At 43.2% G+C, this 14,119-nt stretch overlaps 1 protein-coding gene across 4 annotated transcripts in view; it reads left to right on the top strand.

Annotated features, from left to right (window-relative positions):
* The window catches only part of cecr2 (CECR2 histone acetyl-lysine reader), a 71,901-nt gene that overhangs the window by 33,501 nt on the left and 24,281 nt on the right, over nucleotides 1-14,119 (top strand). For 2 of the 4 annotated variants that reach the window (XM_080438807.1, XM_080438809.1), the window contains 6 exons: nucleotides 225-352; nucleotides 1,168-1,251; nucleotides 4,146-4,204; nucleotides 5,534-5,694; nucleotides 12,433-12,531; nucleotides 13,835-13,979. In XM_080438807.1, coding sequence (XP_080294933.1) covers nucleotides 225-352; nucleotides 1,168-1,251; nucleotides 4,146-4,204; nucleotides 5,534-5,694; nucleotides 12,433-12,531; nucleotides 13,835-13,979 — 676 coding nt within the window. The remainder of the gene's footprint in view (nucleotides 1-224; nucleotides 353-1,167; nucleotides 1,252-4,145; nucleotides 4,205-5,533; nucleotides 5,695-12,432; nucleotides 12,532-13,834; nucleotides 13,980-14,119) is intronic. The other 2 variants (XM_080438808.1, XM_080438810.1) reach the window with 2 other exon arrangements.

The following is a 14,119-nucleotide window of genomic DNA, read 5'->3' on the forward strand; positions in this document are numbered from 1 at the left end:
AGGGTGCGGTGTGGGCTTATATACAGTATATCTGATAAAATGAATATCAAGTATGTAAATATTGAATCGAGCAAAACAAAGAATTTGTCTGGAGTGCACAAAGAAGCCCTACTAGACGTTAAAATTCCCCCAGATGTTAAGGTGAAATGCCCCTTTAATGCCATTTTGCGGTATTTGAGGATGGATGTTGTTTGGTGCTATTATTGAAACGTTTGCCCCCTCAGGGGCTGGACGCTGACAGCCTGCGAGTGGAACCACTGGGGCGAGACGGGAACGGCGCTCTCTACTGGTACTTCTATGGAACCCGCATGTACAAAGAGGAGCCCGTCAAGAGGAAAACAGACAGGCTCAGGTAATCACTGAATGTATATAATTACAATGATAATAATCATCGCTGTCGGGTGGAAACCCTTGTATGTCCAAAACCGTTACTGTTCAGGAACCCGTGTTCCTATGATTCAATGTAGTTATTATTTAGCCACAAGCTCTCCTCAATACTTTCACTTTCAAAATATTTCGGAAATAGAGGAAATGGACGATCTACAAGTTCGCTATGCCATTTTTGCTACTTCTGCGTGACCCTTTTACGAAAACAAAACTTGAACGTTGAAATATGTTGATACGTTCTACCCGACAGTGACTATATGTGTCTTAATAAAGCTGCACTCCATAACTTTTGTTTGTGAATAAAACCTTATTTTGACTAGTCTGTGTATGGTAAGAGTCCTTGTATGAGTTTGATTTGTACACAATCAGAGTTACAAACCCATAAGGGTCCATTTGGTTCCATTTGTACACTCCCAAAGTTACACACCATTAGGGAGAGTTACAAACCCATTAGGTTCCATTTGTACACCCAGAGTTCCAAGTGTCCAATTGGTTCCATTTGTACATAATCAGAGTTACAAACCCATAAGGGTCCAAATGCTTCCATTTGTACACTCTGAGACACATTTTGCGGTGTGGAGGTAGGCTATTCAGTTGAGTGTAAACTGTGCTGATACACACACACACACACACACACACACACACAATGCACAGGTGGTTGAGTGCGTTGTCGTCACAAGTAGTTGGACGCATGTTTACAGTGGGGTTAAAGGTTAATTAGAGGTCGGTCCGTTAGGTGGTGTTTATCATTTTAAAGTGTTCCATGTTGTCATCCTACAGTGAAAGCCCAGAGGTCAAACCGCCTGAGAAGAGGAAACGGGGAAGACCACCAAAGAAGAAGAAATCGGAGGAGATTGAGCTAAGGTATTTTTTCCAATTCCTATAATGCTGCAATCTGGAAGTTTATTTAACCACTTGAACCCCAGCATCCATATTGGACATTAGCCAAAAATAGCCGATCTACAAGCTCACAACACGTTGCAACGTGACTCGTTGTGAGTTTGTATATCGGCTATTTTTGGCAAGGGGGTTTGTTGTAGACGGAAATAACTGTCCCAAGTACAGAGCCAAGTCGGGCCCTGTTTGTGTTGAAGGAGAATTCCTGAATTGCCTTTTTCTTACCTTTATCTGATGATTGATGTTATATCCTAGAACGAGTTGTACAGTAGAACATTTTCATAACTCCATCCCGAGTCCACCACAGCTAAAAACGTGAAAGATGGTCCTTGTGCTAAATCGCATTTTGTGGTAGATATCTGATGTTCATATTGACAGAAAACTTTCCACAGTGTTTGTGTTGGATGCGCCCCTCCGGACGTCTCGCAAAACCAGATTTCACCCGTGATTTCATCCAAGTCCGCTTGTTAACACTACAGCGGCCCATTTGGAACAAAAACACTGTGGCGAGGTTTCTGTCATTATGAACGTCAGATATCAACCAAAAAAATATTCAAGCGATAAAAATACACGATTTAGCGCAAGGAGCATCCACTCAAGTTTTTAGCTGCGGTGGACTCGGGATGGAGTTATACCACTCGTTCTAGGATATAATAACATCAGATAAAGATAAGAAAAAGGCTAGTCCGGAATTATGCTTTAAGGGCAGGGCGATTGGCCTCAAAGTGTCTACAAGAAGGACACCAGGTTGAAAGTGGTTTAAGTCTGTCTGTTGGTTTTATAAATATTCAACTAATGAAAAGTATTAACAAGAGCTCGTAACTTAATAATAACTTTTCTTTTTTCCATTTCCTGAAAAGTAACAGTTGGTTTCTGCCTGATGAAATAAACTCCTCAAAAAAGGTTTGGAAACTTAACTTCGGTCGATTGTTTCTCCCCTTCAATAATACCAATTGTATTTTATATCGTTGATTAGTCACCTTTACAACGAGGTATAACTTGTAACAATCGCGCAATCGTGGAATGAGCAACACAGCTAAACATGTGGGTAGCGCCCCCCAAAATTTGTCAAAATCCTCCAATATGCGTCTGTTGGTATTCACTCTCGTTTTGAGCGACCTGCCAGCACACACTTGCTGGCAGGTTTGTGCTGTCACTTCAGGATAAGACCCGTGCAATAGGGCAAGTGGAAGCTGGTGTTCCATTACGCAGAGTGGCAGCATTATTTGGTGTCAGCCCTGGTACCATTTCCAAACTTAGGACCAAGTTCCGTGAGACTGGTGAAGTGGGGCGGCAGTGGCTCAAGGGTAGAGTGGGGTTCCCAGCTCGATCCAGGCTCCCCCAGAGTTGGTGTCGAAGTGTCCTTGAGCAAGACGCTGAACCCCTAGTTGCTCCCGATGAGCAGGTTGGTGCCTTGCATGGTTTCCTCCGCCATCGGTGGATGAATGTGTGTGTGAATGGGTGAATGTGCATCTGTGTAAAGCGCTTTGGATAAAAGCGCTATATAAATGCACCATTTACCATTTAAGTCAAAGACAGACTGCAAAGTGGCCGTCCCAGGAAGACAAAACCCCAAGAAGACTGGTTCCTCACCCTTGCTTCACTGAGGAAGTCCATAGGCTTTCTTCCAGAGATTTCTTGGCAAGATTTCCACAACGGTACCACAGACAGATCTGTCAACGTTTGCAGGACGTTTGCAGGACACACGTTTGCAGGACACACATGGCAGGTCGCTCAAAACGAGCGTGATGAGTAAACAGAAGCATATGGGGGATTTTGGAAGTTTTGGGGGGCGTTACCCACAAGTTTACCTGTGTTGCTCAGTCCATGATTGCACAATCCTTACTAGATATACCTCATTGTAAAGGTGACTAATCAATGATAACGACAATATAAAATACAATACTAATTGCCTTGGTATTATTGAAGGGGAGAAATAATCGACCAAATTTAAGTTTCCAAACTTGTTTTTGAGAAGTTTGTAAATGCTCTCAAGGCAAACAGATGTTCTCTCTTGTATTTCTATTTTCTTTCTTTTTGTTAAGTGACAAGAAAAGTAATGGAAGCAAAACAAATATTTACTCTTTCCCTGGAAAGTTTTTAGCAGGTGCTTTAAAGGGTTTTGTCTGGTTTTATGTAAATGATCTGTGAATAATCAGTAAAAAGGGATGTTCCATGGCACGTTGTATAACATATGTACATATTTTTTGTTTTTCATGATAATATTGGACTTCTAAATGTGAGTGATGGAAATATCACTGGGGTAATGGAATATTGTTGTGTGGCACAGGATGCAGTGTTGCCATGTCCGCTTATTTTCTGTAAAGTTCAAATATTGGTAGTTGTGGATTGCGTTTCTTTTTGGGCTTGTTTCTAAAGTGTAGGTGCTTATGGGTTTTGGTCTTGCTTCCTGATGTTGTTTAAACCAGTGGTTCGCAAACATTTTCATGTCAAGGACCCCCAAATGAATATGTATTTGTCTGTGCACCCCCATTTGAAAACAGTTTGTGCCAGGGACCCCGTACAAGATTTGTTTAGTTAAAATGTTTCACACACATTCGACACAAATCTCAAGACACACCTGCTTTCAAAGCGAACATAGCCTATTTGCAAGCTCACAGCGTATCATGTTGCATCATGACGTGTTCTGAGCTTGTAAGTCTGCTATTTTTGCCAAATTTTTGCCCCCAGAATAGGGTCGATAAGGTTCATGGGTTCATTGGAAAGCCTAACTATTTCTATGGACTGTCCAGGCAAATTCCCAGTTTTTGCAATTGTAGGCAGGCATTATAGGCAGGCAGACTACATTTTTAATTAAATTATTGTAATTTTTTGTTTGTTTGTTTTTGTCTTCCCTTCAGTGAGATGGAAAGTGAAGTGAAAAAGGAGGACGTTCTAGAGGATCTGCACTGTGGCGCAGGTGAAAAGAATGAACAACTTCATCAACGATATCAACCTTATGAATAATAACAGCCTTATGAACAGTATCAATCTTATGAATAATAACAGCCTTATGAACAGTATCAACCTTATGAATAATAACAACCTTATGAACAGTATCAACCTCCATGAATAATAATAACCTTATGAACATTATCAACCTCATGAATAATAATAACCAAGCATGCTGCACCGTATCTGTAGGGCTGCACCTATCCATTATTTTCTTAGTGATTATTCTATGGATTATTATTATTTTTTGATTAATTACTTGAATAACCGAGCAGCACGTAGGCTATTATTTGTAATAATAATAATGTATTTATTTTTCATTTATTTATCATATATTAATGAATTGAAGCTAGGTTTTTTCTTATTAACCACTTAAGCGATACTTGTATACTTCGTCCTATAACGGTGTCATGCAAAAAAAACTAACATAGCTGATCTACAATCTCACAAGCTACGTGCTTGTGAGATTGTAGATCAGCTATGTTAGTTTTTATTTTTTGGTCTGCTATTTCCTGCATTAGAAAATATTTGAACATTTTCATCTGTAATAACATTGAAAAAAAAGTTTAATATTTCACCACAAAATTGATTATTTTATTAAAATATAACGGACTGCTTCAAGGGCTCAGAGCACCTGCTCATATCAATCTGCGCTGCTTGATTTTATGCTGTATCTAACATGACAGCCATGTAAACAAACTCACCATGTGATTTACAAGAATGTTTTTGAAAACATTTGAAGTGAGAAATACTATATAATAAACGAAAAGTGGTTCCATTTGATCAACACTTCCTTGTTGCGCAACAACGGCAACAACGGCAAGAATACCAAAACGCTCGCCCCGGCGGTATTATAGGCAAATCCGGAGGTATATAGAATGGGGCGAGCGTGTTTTGGGGCGAGTCTTCCGGTTACCTTATGGAATACTTTCATTTGTTTTCTGAGCCGACCGTGTCCGCCCAGCCCAACACTTATGGAATACTTTCATTGCCGTAAGCAAGGAAATACTTCGTTTTGTTGTTACTTTTGGGTCAATTTAGTAATGTATTTATTAAGTAGCCGTGCGGAAGTGCATAATCACCCTGTCGGGCTTTAATTTTCAAGAATGACCCTCTACCCGTACATTATCCTTTGCTTAATTTGATTAGTTTTACCGCTCCATGACGTTTCCCCATGACTAGCCCCCCCCCCCCTCTTTTTCTAAAGATGAACAGTGTAAAGTAAGTACAGACTCTCTCCTCAGAATAAATAAAGCTGACATGTCGTTTATCCACCTCTCTCTCTCCTGGCTGGCAGAGCGTGAGCGGGGCGCGTGGTCCCTGGTGTGCGATACGGAGGATCAATGGTTCCGCCTGGCCGAGAGCATCAAGGACAGGCCCTCGTCGCAGGACCGCCACCTCTATCGCGTCATCAGCCAGAACTTTCTGCCGGAGATCAGCAGCATGATCCAGCACAAGGTCAGAGCAACAAGACAGAGTGGAACTGGGTAGTCCTCTGGACTGCGGCGCGTGCTGCTAAAGTTCAGCCGTCCACTGGGGGGGGAAAAGGATGAATACAATTTTTGTCTTTTAGGAAATGGAAAGGGGTTATTTTCTGCTCCACCCAGCAGGTGGCTGATCAGATGGCTCAGAGGAGCACATTGGGGGTAGTTGTTGGGGATTAAACATGCTTCAAGTGATAATATTTTTGGTAAACACCAATGTTTTTTGTTTGAAAATTCAACAGAAAATACATTTTCAGGTGGCATACCAGTCTTATCCAGTCAGGAGAGAGAAGCCATTTATTAGCTTCAATTTCATAGTGTTTCAGTTGAAGTTGTGTTTATTTCATCACTTCCAATTTCACTTGTTTATCCTGTATCCTTGTACGCCAGACACTGCCCCTCGTCTAATCAGACTGTATGCGTGAACGCGTCTGAAACGGACATTCTCCTGTTGCGTGCTACACGTGTGAAAGGTTAACAGTCCCGACCCGATTTCCCGGACATTTTCCAGAGTTCATATGTGAAAGAGGCTTTGGTATGTAGTGCAGTGAAATTAGACAAGGGACATGGGGCATAAGTCCTGTTCATGTCATGGACTTTGTTTTTTTTAATCTGGAGTCTCCATTCAGCTGCTTTCATGTTCTGGCATAGATCACTTTGCTTGCTTCAGGAGTTGTTTTGGGGAAAACGGGGGGGATGCATCAAGGGGCTAAGCCATGCCAGCTGCAGGACAGGTGGGGAGTCAGTCGGGGGAAGCCGGTCTGTGCTTGCCTTCCCCTCCATGCCGAGCCTCTCTAGCTCGGTAATGAAGTCAGCCCCCCGGGCCTTGAACCTGAACCTGAAGCTGTGGTCTCACGCTATCTCAGTAGGAACCTGTTCAGCCATTCCGCGGGCCCACGCCCGCTTGTCACCGTGGTTTCCTGAGAAAATGAGTCTTTGTTGCCTCCAGAGTGAGATGGTGGCTTTGCTCGACGTGTTGAGACATTAAACCTGAACATTCAGGGTTGGAGTTTTTTTTCTTTTGATATCCCCCTCCGTTGAGGTATATTTTAACCCCTGCTTCTGGTCAGACTGAATTAAATGCATGCATTTCCTTTTTGGAAATTAGAGTCTAACCACTTAAACCCCATATGGTTGAGTGGAGTCCCTCAGGGCTCTATGCTAGTCTATTTTCAGTTTTCTGTTATCGTGGGGAAAGCTTTCGCTGAAAATAGCCGATCGATAAGCTCACGCTGTGACGTGCTATTTTCAGTGAAAGCTTTCCCCACAATACGGATGCTGGGGTTAAGATTTATTTCCTTTATTACCCCAGCCCCATTATTATTTATATGAATAACGTGATTTCTTTTTGCATGCCTCCTGGGGATGATTGGGGCCACGAGGGGGTGCAGCACAGCTCCTGGACTTGTGCATCCTCTCAGCATCCATAGTTCCCGCGGCTATAGTTATGATTTGAACACAACCATGGGGTAGCTAACTAGCTGCCTTTTGCTTTTTCCTCCTCCTACAATAATAGGTGGTACTTTCCCCTTTGGTCCTATAGAAGCAACGGTGGTGATGTTGCTATAGAAACCCTCTCAGCCCCGTCTTCCCCGCATCAGCAGTGAAGGAAGAGTCTTTGTGGCAGTGTGCTGTCAGCACCAGGGGTCACTCCTTAATGGTCCGTGGATGAATGTGGTTGCTGTCGGACAGAAAGCTTGTATCTCCATATAATTTCAACTTTGTATGTTGTTGTTGTTTTTTTCCGTAAATGAATGCCCTACTTCGTCATACTACAGTGTCACTTACACGTTTCAAAAACGGCCGATCTACAAGCTTGTGAGCTTGCGGAACGGCTATTTTGTGAAGTGTCTCTGTGGGCTTTTATAGATATTGATTTTTTTGTTTGTTGCCATTTTCTCAAAAGTAACATTTTGGGACATACAAGGTTTCCACCCGACAAACAGCGGCGATGTGATGTTGTCCTTGATGGACTGTAAGGCTCAGTTGTAACTACTCATGTTCAGATTACTATACGGCCTCCAAGCCAGTCCTCTGGGCACACTTCTCCACGGTGTAGCACATTAGTACTGCAGCCCCACACTGTTCTCTGTGTTGGAAGCAACCTTGAAGAGCACTCGAGGGGTTTCTCCTGGGTTACCTGACGGGGACGCATGTTGGTTTGTGTCCGTTTTTTCCCTGTCAGGTTTATTAGTAGCTATAGAGCGTAGCAGTTTGGATTTGGAGGTTAAAAAAAAAACCTTCATTTTCTCCATAGAACAGCGGTTCCCAACTCTTTCTGGACTATAGGGCCCACTTTAAAATATCATCAATGGAGAAAATGAAAGGGATTGTTTACTTACTGACTCCAACAAGCCACTGCTACGCTCTATATACGGGAAGGTGGCTGGATGCACTGAATGACAATACTTCCAGGAAAGGTGGGCGACACTAGAGGTGCGACAGTTAATTAAACTATACAATTTAATCAAAAGAAAAATAAACTGATTTGATTAAAGAAAAACAAAATGCTGATCTACAAGCTCAACGTGTCGTATGACGACACATTGTGAACTTCCGCTCTGTGAGCTCCTGTTCTGAGAGTTGTGAGCTTGTAGATCGGCTATTGTTGCTATTTTGTGCCACTGTTGTATACATGGTCAATCAGACGTATTGAACGCGGCGCGTTTTGACCTTGTGGAACTGCTACTTTTTCTGCTTTTGTGTGACGCTGTAGTATGATCTAGTAGGACGTTAATTTACGGGGGGGAAATATCCATTGAATATGGATATGGGAGGTTTCTGCCCGACAGCAACGATACATAATATCCCATCTAATGGGGGGGTCCGTGGACTAATGAAAATCAACCTGGGGGTCCCTAAAATGGGGCAAAAAAGGTTGAGAACCAGTGGTATACAATATGTATACTGTGGTGTGTGTGTGAGTCCTGTGGAGTGGTTGCCTCCACATGCGTCCCAGGGTGCTGTATGTGTGTGTGTGTGTGTGTGTGTGTGTGTGTGTGAGTCCTGTGGAGTGGTTGCCTCCACATGCGTCCCAGGGTGCTGTATGTGTGTGTGTGTGTGTGTGTGTGTGAGTCCTGTGGAGTGGTTGCCTCCACATGCGTCCCAGGGTGCTGTCACCAGTCATTGTCCTGACAGGAGGCAGGTCCTCACCTTGAGGCAGGATGGAGCCCCTTGATTGACGGCCCCGCTGCGCTGCAGGATCCTCTCCCCGTGCACCCGCCCGCCTCTTCCAAAGTGTCAAAACCAGAGGCAGTCCATCTTGTGTGTGTGTGTGTGTGTGTGTGTGTGTGTGTGTGCGCTTGCACTACTGTACTTATGAGGACCAAATGTCCCCTCAAGTATAGCAGAACATAAGACATTGTGAGGACACATATCCTCGTCCTCACAAGATAAATGGTTGTTTTTATGGTTAATAAAAGACTTTTAGAGTTAAGATTTACAATTACTGTAGGTCAAGATTCGGGTTGGGGTTAGGTTTTAGGATTAGATATTTAGAAGTTAGGTTTAATTTAGAGTTATGCCTTATTTATACTTAATTGCGAGCCGGTGTCGTGCACCGAAAAGAGCAGATCTGCAGGCTTGTGAGCTTGTAAATCTGATTTTCAGCTCTAGGGTTAGGAAATGGCACTCACAAACAAAACGTTCATAAAATCACACCAATATCGCACCTACAATGTTGATGCCCTCACTAGTATAGTATACACACCTGTGTGTGTGTGTGTGTGTGTGGACTGTGGAGGAGTCGGGTGGGGTGGGTGGTGGGGGTTTAAATGGCAGCGGGTCATGTAGGAAGGAGCATTGAAGCCCCAGGATGCACTTTGCAGTGAGACTAGCCAGAGATGGACGGGGGGAAAGGAGGGGGAGTGTAGGATTGAGAGGTGTAGAATGGTGCAGTCGCTCATTCAGCACTTTGGCTCTGACAGTCCATGAACGCTCTTCTGTCTCTCTCTCCGTCTCTCTCTCTGTATCTCTCTCTCTGTATCTCTCTCTCTGTCTGTCTCTCTCTTCTCCCCCCCCCCTCTCTGCTTTGCACTTTCTTGTACCTCTTCCTTCCTTTCTCCTTCCCCGTGAATGCGTTTCAAAAGACGCTTCATGTTCCTTTAGCTATATAGCTACGGTGACGTTGTGTTCTAGTACGTGCTACATGAGTGGGAGGTCCAAACGACGGTGCTTCTTGCGTAGATATGGCTCCTTTTCTTGGCTCGAACGGGAGCTTGAAAAACGAATAATTGTCTTAATTTTTCATTCGATGGTGGTTGTTGCAGGTCCCATTTCAACATTGGTTCGCAAAGTGTGGTCCGGGGACCCACAGAGGTCCTTACAAAGCAAAGTTAATTAATACAACATCCTATTCTATGCTTCCGATCTACAAGCACACAACATGTCGCGATGCGACACATGAGCTTGTTGATCAGCGGTTTTCTACTGTATATGGAATGACTTATAGAATAGAATTGTAGAATAGGGTTGACACTAAAGGTCTCATTGGGCAGGGTCATGTTAGGGTCATGTTCACTTGCCCGAAAAATTCAAATTGTGCGGGCAGGGTGGGCACACAAGCACAGGTGTGCATTATGTACACATTTGTGAGTGTGATTGTGTAATTTATTGTTTAAGTGAGGCTCTCCTCAGGTCTTCTATAGTTTACACTTTACTCTTTAAAGCGACGCTGAACTTTGGTAGAGCTCGGGGGCTGTATAGTTTAGTCCAGAGCCTTCTATTGGAGAGTTGTGTCAGTGAGGGGGCAGAAACAGCGCCGGTCACGTGGTTCATGTAAACTCGAAATAGTGAAATAGACTCCAGTGCATTCTGTAAACTTCCGGTTCAGGGCTTTGTCACTATTCGGCTCCTCCCGAGCCGCAATTTGACTGGCCCGATGAAGTGAACGGAGGTGACACAACTCTCCTTATATGGCTCTGGTTTTGTCATTGTGTGAGGACGTTCAGTGTTACTGTTTACTGTATGGAAAGACAAATCAAAGAAGGGTGCTTCCCAGTCCCTAAAAATAACACAAACACCCACTTGCCAGTTCGGCCAATCACAAAGCAAACTCCACTTGCCTGAATATTGTTTTTATTATTTACCTGCCCTGGGCAATTGGGCAACCATTAGTGTCAACCCCTGACTTGTAATCACGGCGATATGGTCCTTTAAGACACCATATCTTCCTTCCCATGCTAATCATTACATGTGATTAGAAGAGTCATGGAAGGGGCTTGGTTTGTGGCCAGCAGAGAGAGAGAGAGGGGTGGGGTTGGAGGTAGGGTGAAAGGAGGGAGGGTCATTTGGGGGATGGGAGAGCAGAGCCTCATCATAACGCCACACCACACTGATCTTCTTGCACAGGACTTAGCCATTCCCATTCGCTGGAAATGCCTGCAATTTAATGGCATATTTTGGCGTACTGTGGGAACGTGCACCTTGTTTGAATGCTGCTATATGTTGTATAACAATATAGTCTAGTCACCCTGCCTGTCAGAATGCCTGCATTGTATACACTCTACAGGGTTTCTGTACATTTATAAAGTGACAATTTAATGACTTAAGACCTTTTTAATACCAAATTGTCAAATATTACGTAAGAAAGAGGCAATCATGAAAATGGTCGATCTACAAGCTCCCACCCATCGCAGTGCGAGGCTTTGTGAGCTTGTAGTTCGGCTATTTTCACAATATTTATCTGGGGAACCGAGTCAATTATGTAATGCCTACGATTCAAAGTGCTTGTCAGGGTGGGGGTCCCCAGTTCATACATTATTATTTTGGGGGGTCGCGGCCTGAAAAGTTTGGGAACCGTTGCATTAGAACATCTCCCGCCGGCTCCATTTTCTTTTACTGCTTTTTTATGTTTTTCGAGGTGCTTCCCCTTTCTAATCGCCCCACGCCCCATACGCCAGTGGTGCAATGAGCTTTGCATCCAGTTGCATCAGAGCATTTGTCACGAACACAAGATGCACTGTCACTAACTGTGTGTGTGATTATTATTAATGCAATGTATGAACTTGTGACTTAACAAGTCGGCAGTGGTGGAAATTATCCTTAAGTACAATTTCATTACTTTATGCTTCTACTCTGCTGCATCTCAGAGGCAAATATTGTACTTTTTATTCCACCACAGCTATTTGAAAACTTCAGTTTCTAGTTACTTACTAGTTACGATTTTTATTATTAATAAAGAACCTACATTAATCAATTTAGCCCTATTTTATACTTCGGCTATTCAAAAATAGCTGATCTACAAGCTCACAACGTGTCGCGAAATGATTTTGACACATTATGACACAACTTTGAAAAAAAAACACATTTAGTTTTTGGTTCTTTAAGTATGTTTTGATGCATACATTTGTACGTTTACTCTAGCAAAATTTAGAATCAGGCCTTTTACTTAGAGTATTTCCATATTATGTATTGCTACGTTTACTTAAACTTATACAATTAGGGTGGTTGTATTTTGTCTCCCTGCTCTTCTATAGAGACATTTAGATCGTGTCAAAGGTCATGTTTCACCTAGACACAGGATCTGACAAAGATTTTGACCTGAAGGTCCCCTGAGCAAGCAGGCAGGCTCTATTAGCTCAACTCAGCACTTCAAATCCAGAGTAGAAGAGGAAAGTTACAAATTACAGTGCAGCTTTTAGTAAAACATCTGAGTACTACTGAGTAGGCTGACAAAACCGCTGACTTTTAAACGTTGTGTTATATTCTGCAGGAGAAGGAGCAGAAGCAGAAGCTGTTGGACCCGACGGCGTCGTTCCGCACCTCCCAGTGGCTCTCTGAGAAACATCTCAACCAGGACGAGGAAGTGAGTGTGTGTGTGTTTGTTCTGCGGTCTACTCTAACGGGTTTGCACATAATCGCTGTCGGGCAAAACAGCGATGTTTTTGTTTTTGATGGTGTATGTAGTTATATATTGTACTTACTAATACTTTGTATTGGTTAAGCATTTATAAAACCCACAGACAGACTTGACCACTTTCAGTTTTACATGTTTTTCAAAAATAACAGATCTATAATCTCACAACGTGTCGCAAGATTCTCTGTGAGCTTGTAGATCGGCTACTTTCGCTACTTTTGCGTGACACTGTAGTATGATGAATTAGGGCAATAATTACCCCCCCAAAAAAAAAAAACTTGAAAAGTTGAAATATGTAGATAATATGGGGGAAATTTGGTTTCCGCCCTACAGCAACAACATGTCACACTTGTTTTGTCACCCAGAGATCAGCTCTTACAATACTTTGTCTTTTTTCTTAAAGTTCCTTTATTTATTTTTTCAAGCTGCTGACATGCTTGAGCAAGGTCCGAAATTAACACCAGCCAAGCGCCAAATGTGGTTAGGTTTTTATTGCTGTGTAAGTTTAGGAGGCCACCTAACACTTTAGCTGTGCCTTTTTTGTTCCCCCCGCAACACAATATCAGCATTTATTGGTTCAGTGCTTAACAAGATATCAGCCTTGGTAACACATACAGCACACAAGTGGGGCAGCAGTGGCTCAGGAGGATCCATCTAGGAATCGCAAAGTTCCGGGTTCGATCCCCTGCTCCTCCTTGAGCAAGACACTGAAACCGTAACTGCTCCCACTGAGCCAGATGGTGCCTTGCGTGGTTGCCCCTGCCGTTGGCGTGTGAATACGTGAATGTAAAGTGCTTTTATGTGCCATATAAATGCAAGTGAATGAACTGCAGTCATATGCAGTCGTTTGATCACTTTTCTGTAGGGAGAACTGTAAAGATGCCTTTACAGCCAAGTCTGCTTGGGTTTTTCCAAATCTTGTTGTCCTTTAATCCTTAGATCTTACAGTGATAGTAGGCTGACTTTGTAATTGTCATATGGTTGTTTTATGGTTAAAAAAAGATATGGGGTGTTAGGCTTATTAGGGGTTAGGATTGGAGTTATGCCTGATTTGTACTTGGTTGTATGCTGGTGTCGTGCCACGGAAATAGCAGATCTACAAGCTCACAACGCTGTGAGCTTGTAGATCAGCTATTTTCGGCTTTAGGGTTATAGTTAACAATTGAAAACTTTAAAAGTTGCATTCAAAAAATGATGTTGTCACAGGTGCAGTAATACAAACGTTGGTGTGTGTGTGTGTGTGTGTGTGTGTGTGTAGGACACCCTAAAGGCCATGGTGGAGAAGAAGAAGGACGAAGATCTGGACCGGCAGGTGCTGCTGGCAGAGCAGCGACGAGAGGAGGAGCGCCTCCTACAGGAGGACCGAGAGACAGAGGAGCTGGAGAGGATAAAGGCTGTGGAGGGTGAGAGAGAGCTTCTCCCACTGGGTGGGTGGGTGGGTGCATTAGCACCGTTTCACAAACACTGGGTCGGGACCCATGTTTGGGTCGCGGACCCATTTTTATGGGTCAATAATATCAATAGTAGGTCAATGTCGCTTTGT

Source organism: Gymnoscopelus braueri (assembly GCF_963280865.1).
Source record: "Gymnoscopelus braueri genome assembly, chromosome: 9".
NCBI classification, from domain to species: Eukaryota; Metazoa; Chordata; class Actinopteri; order Myctophiformes; family Myctophidae; genus Gymnoscopelus; species Gymnoscopelus braueri.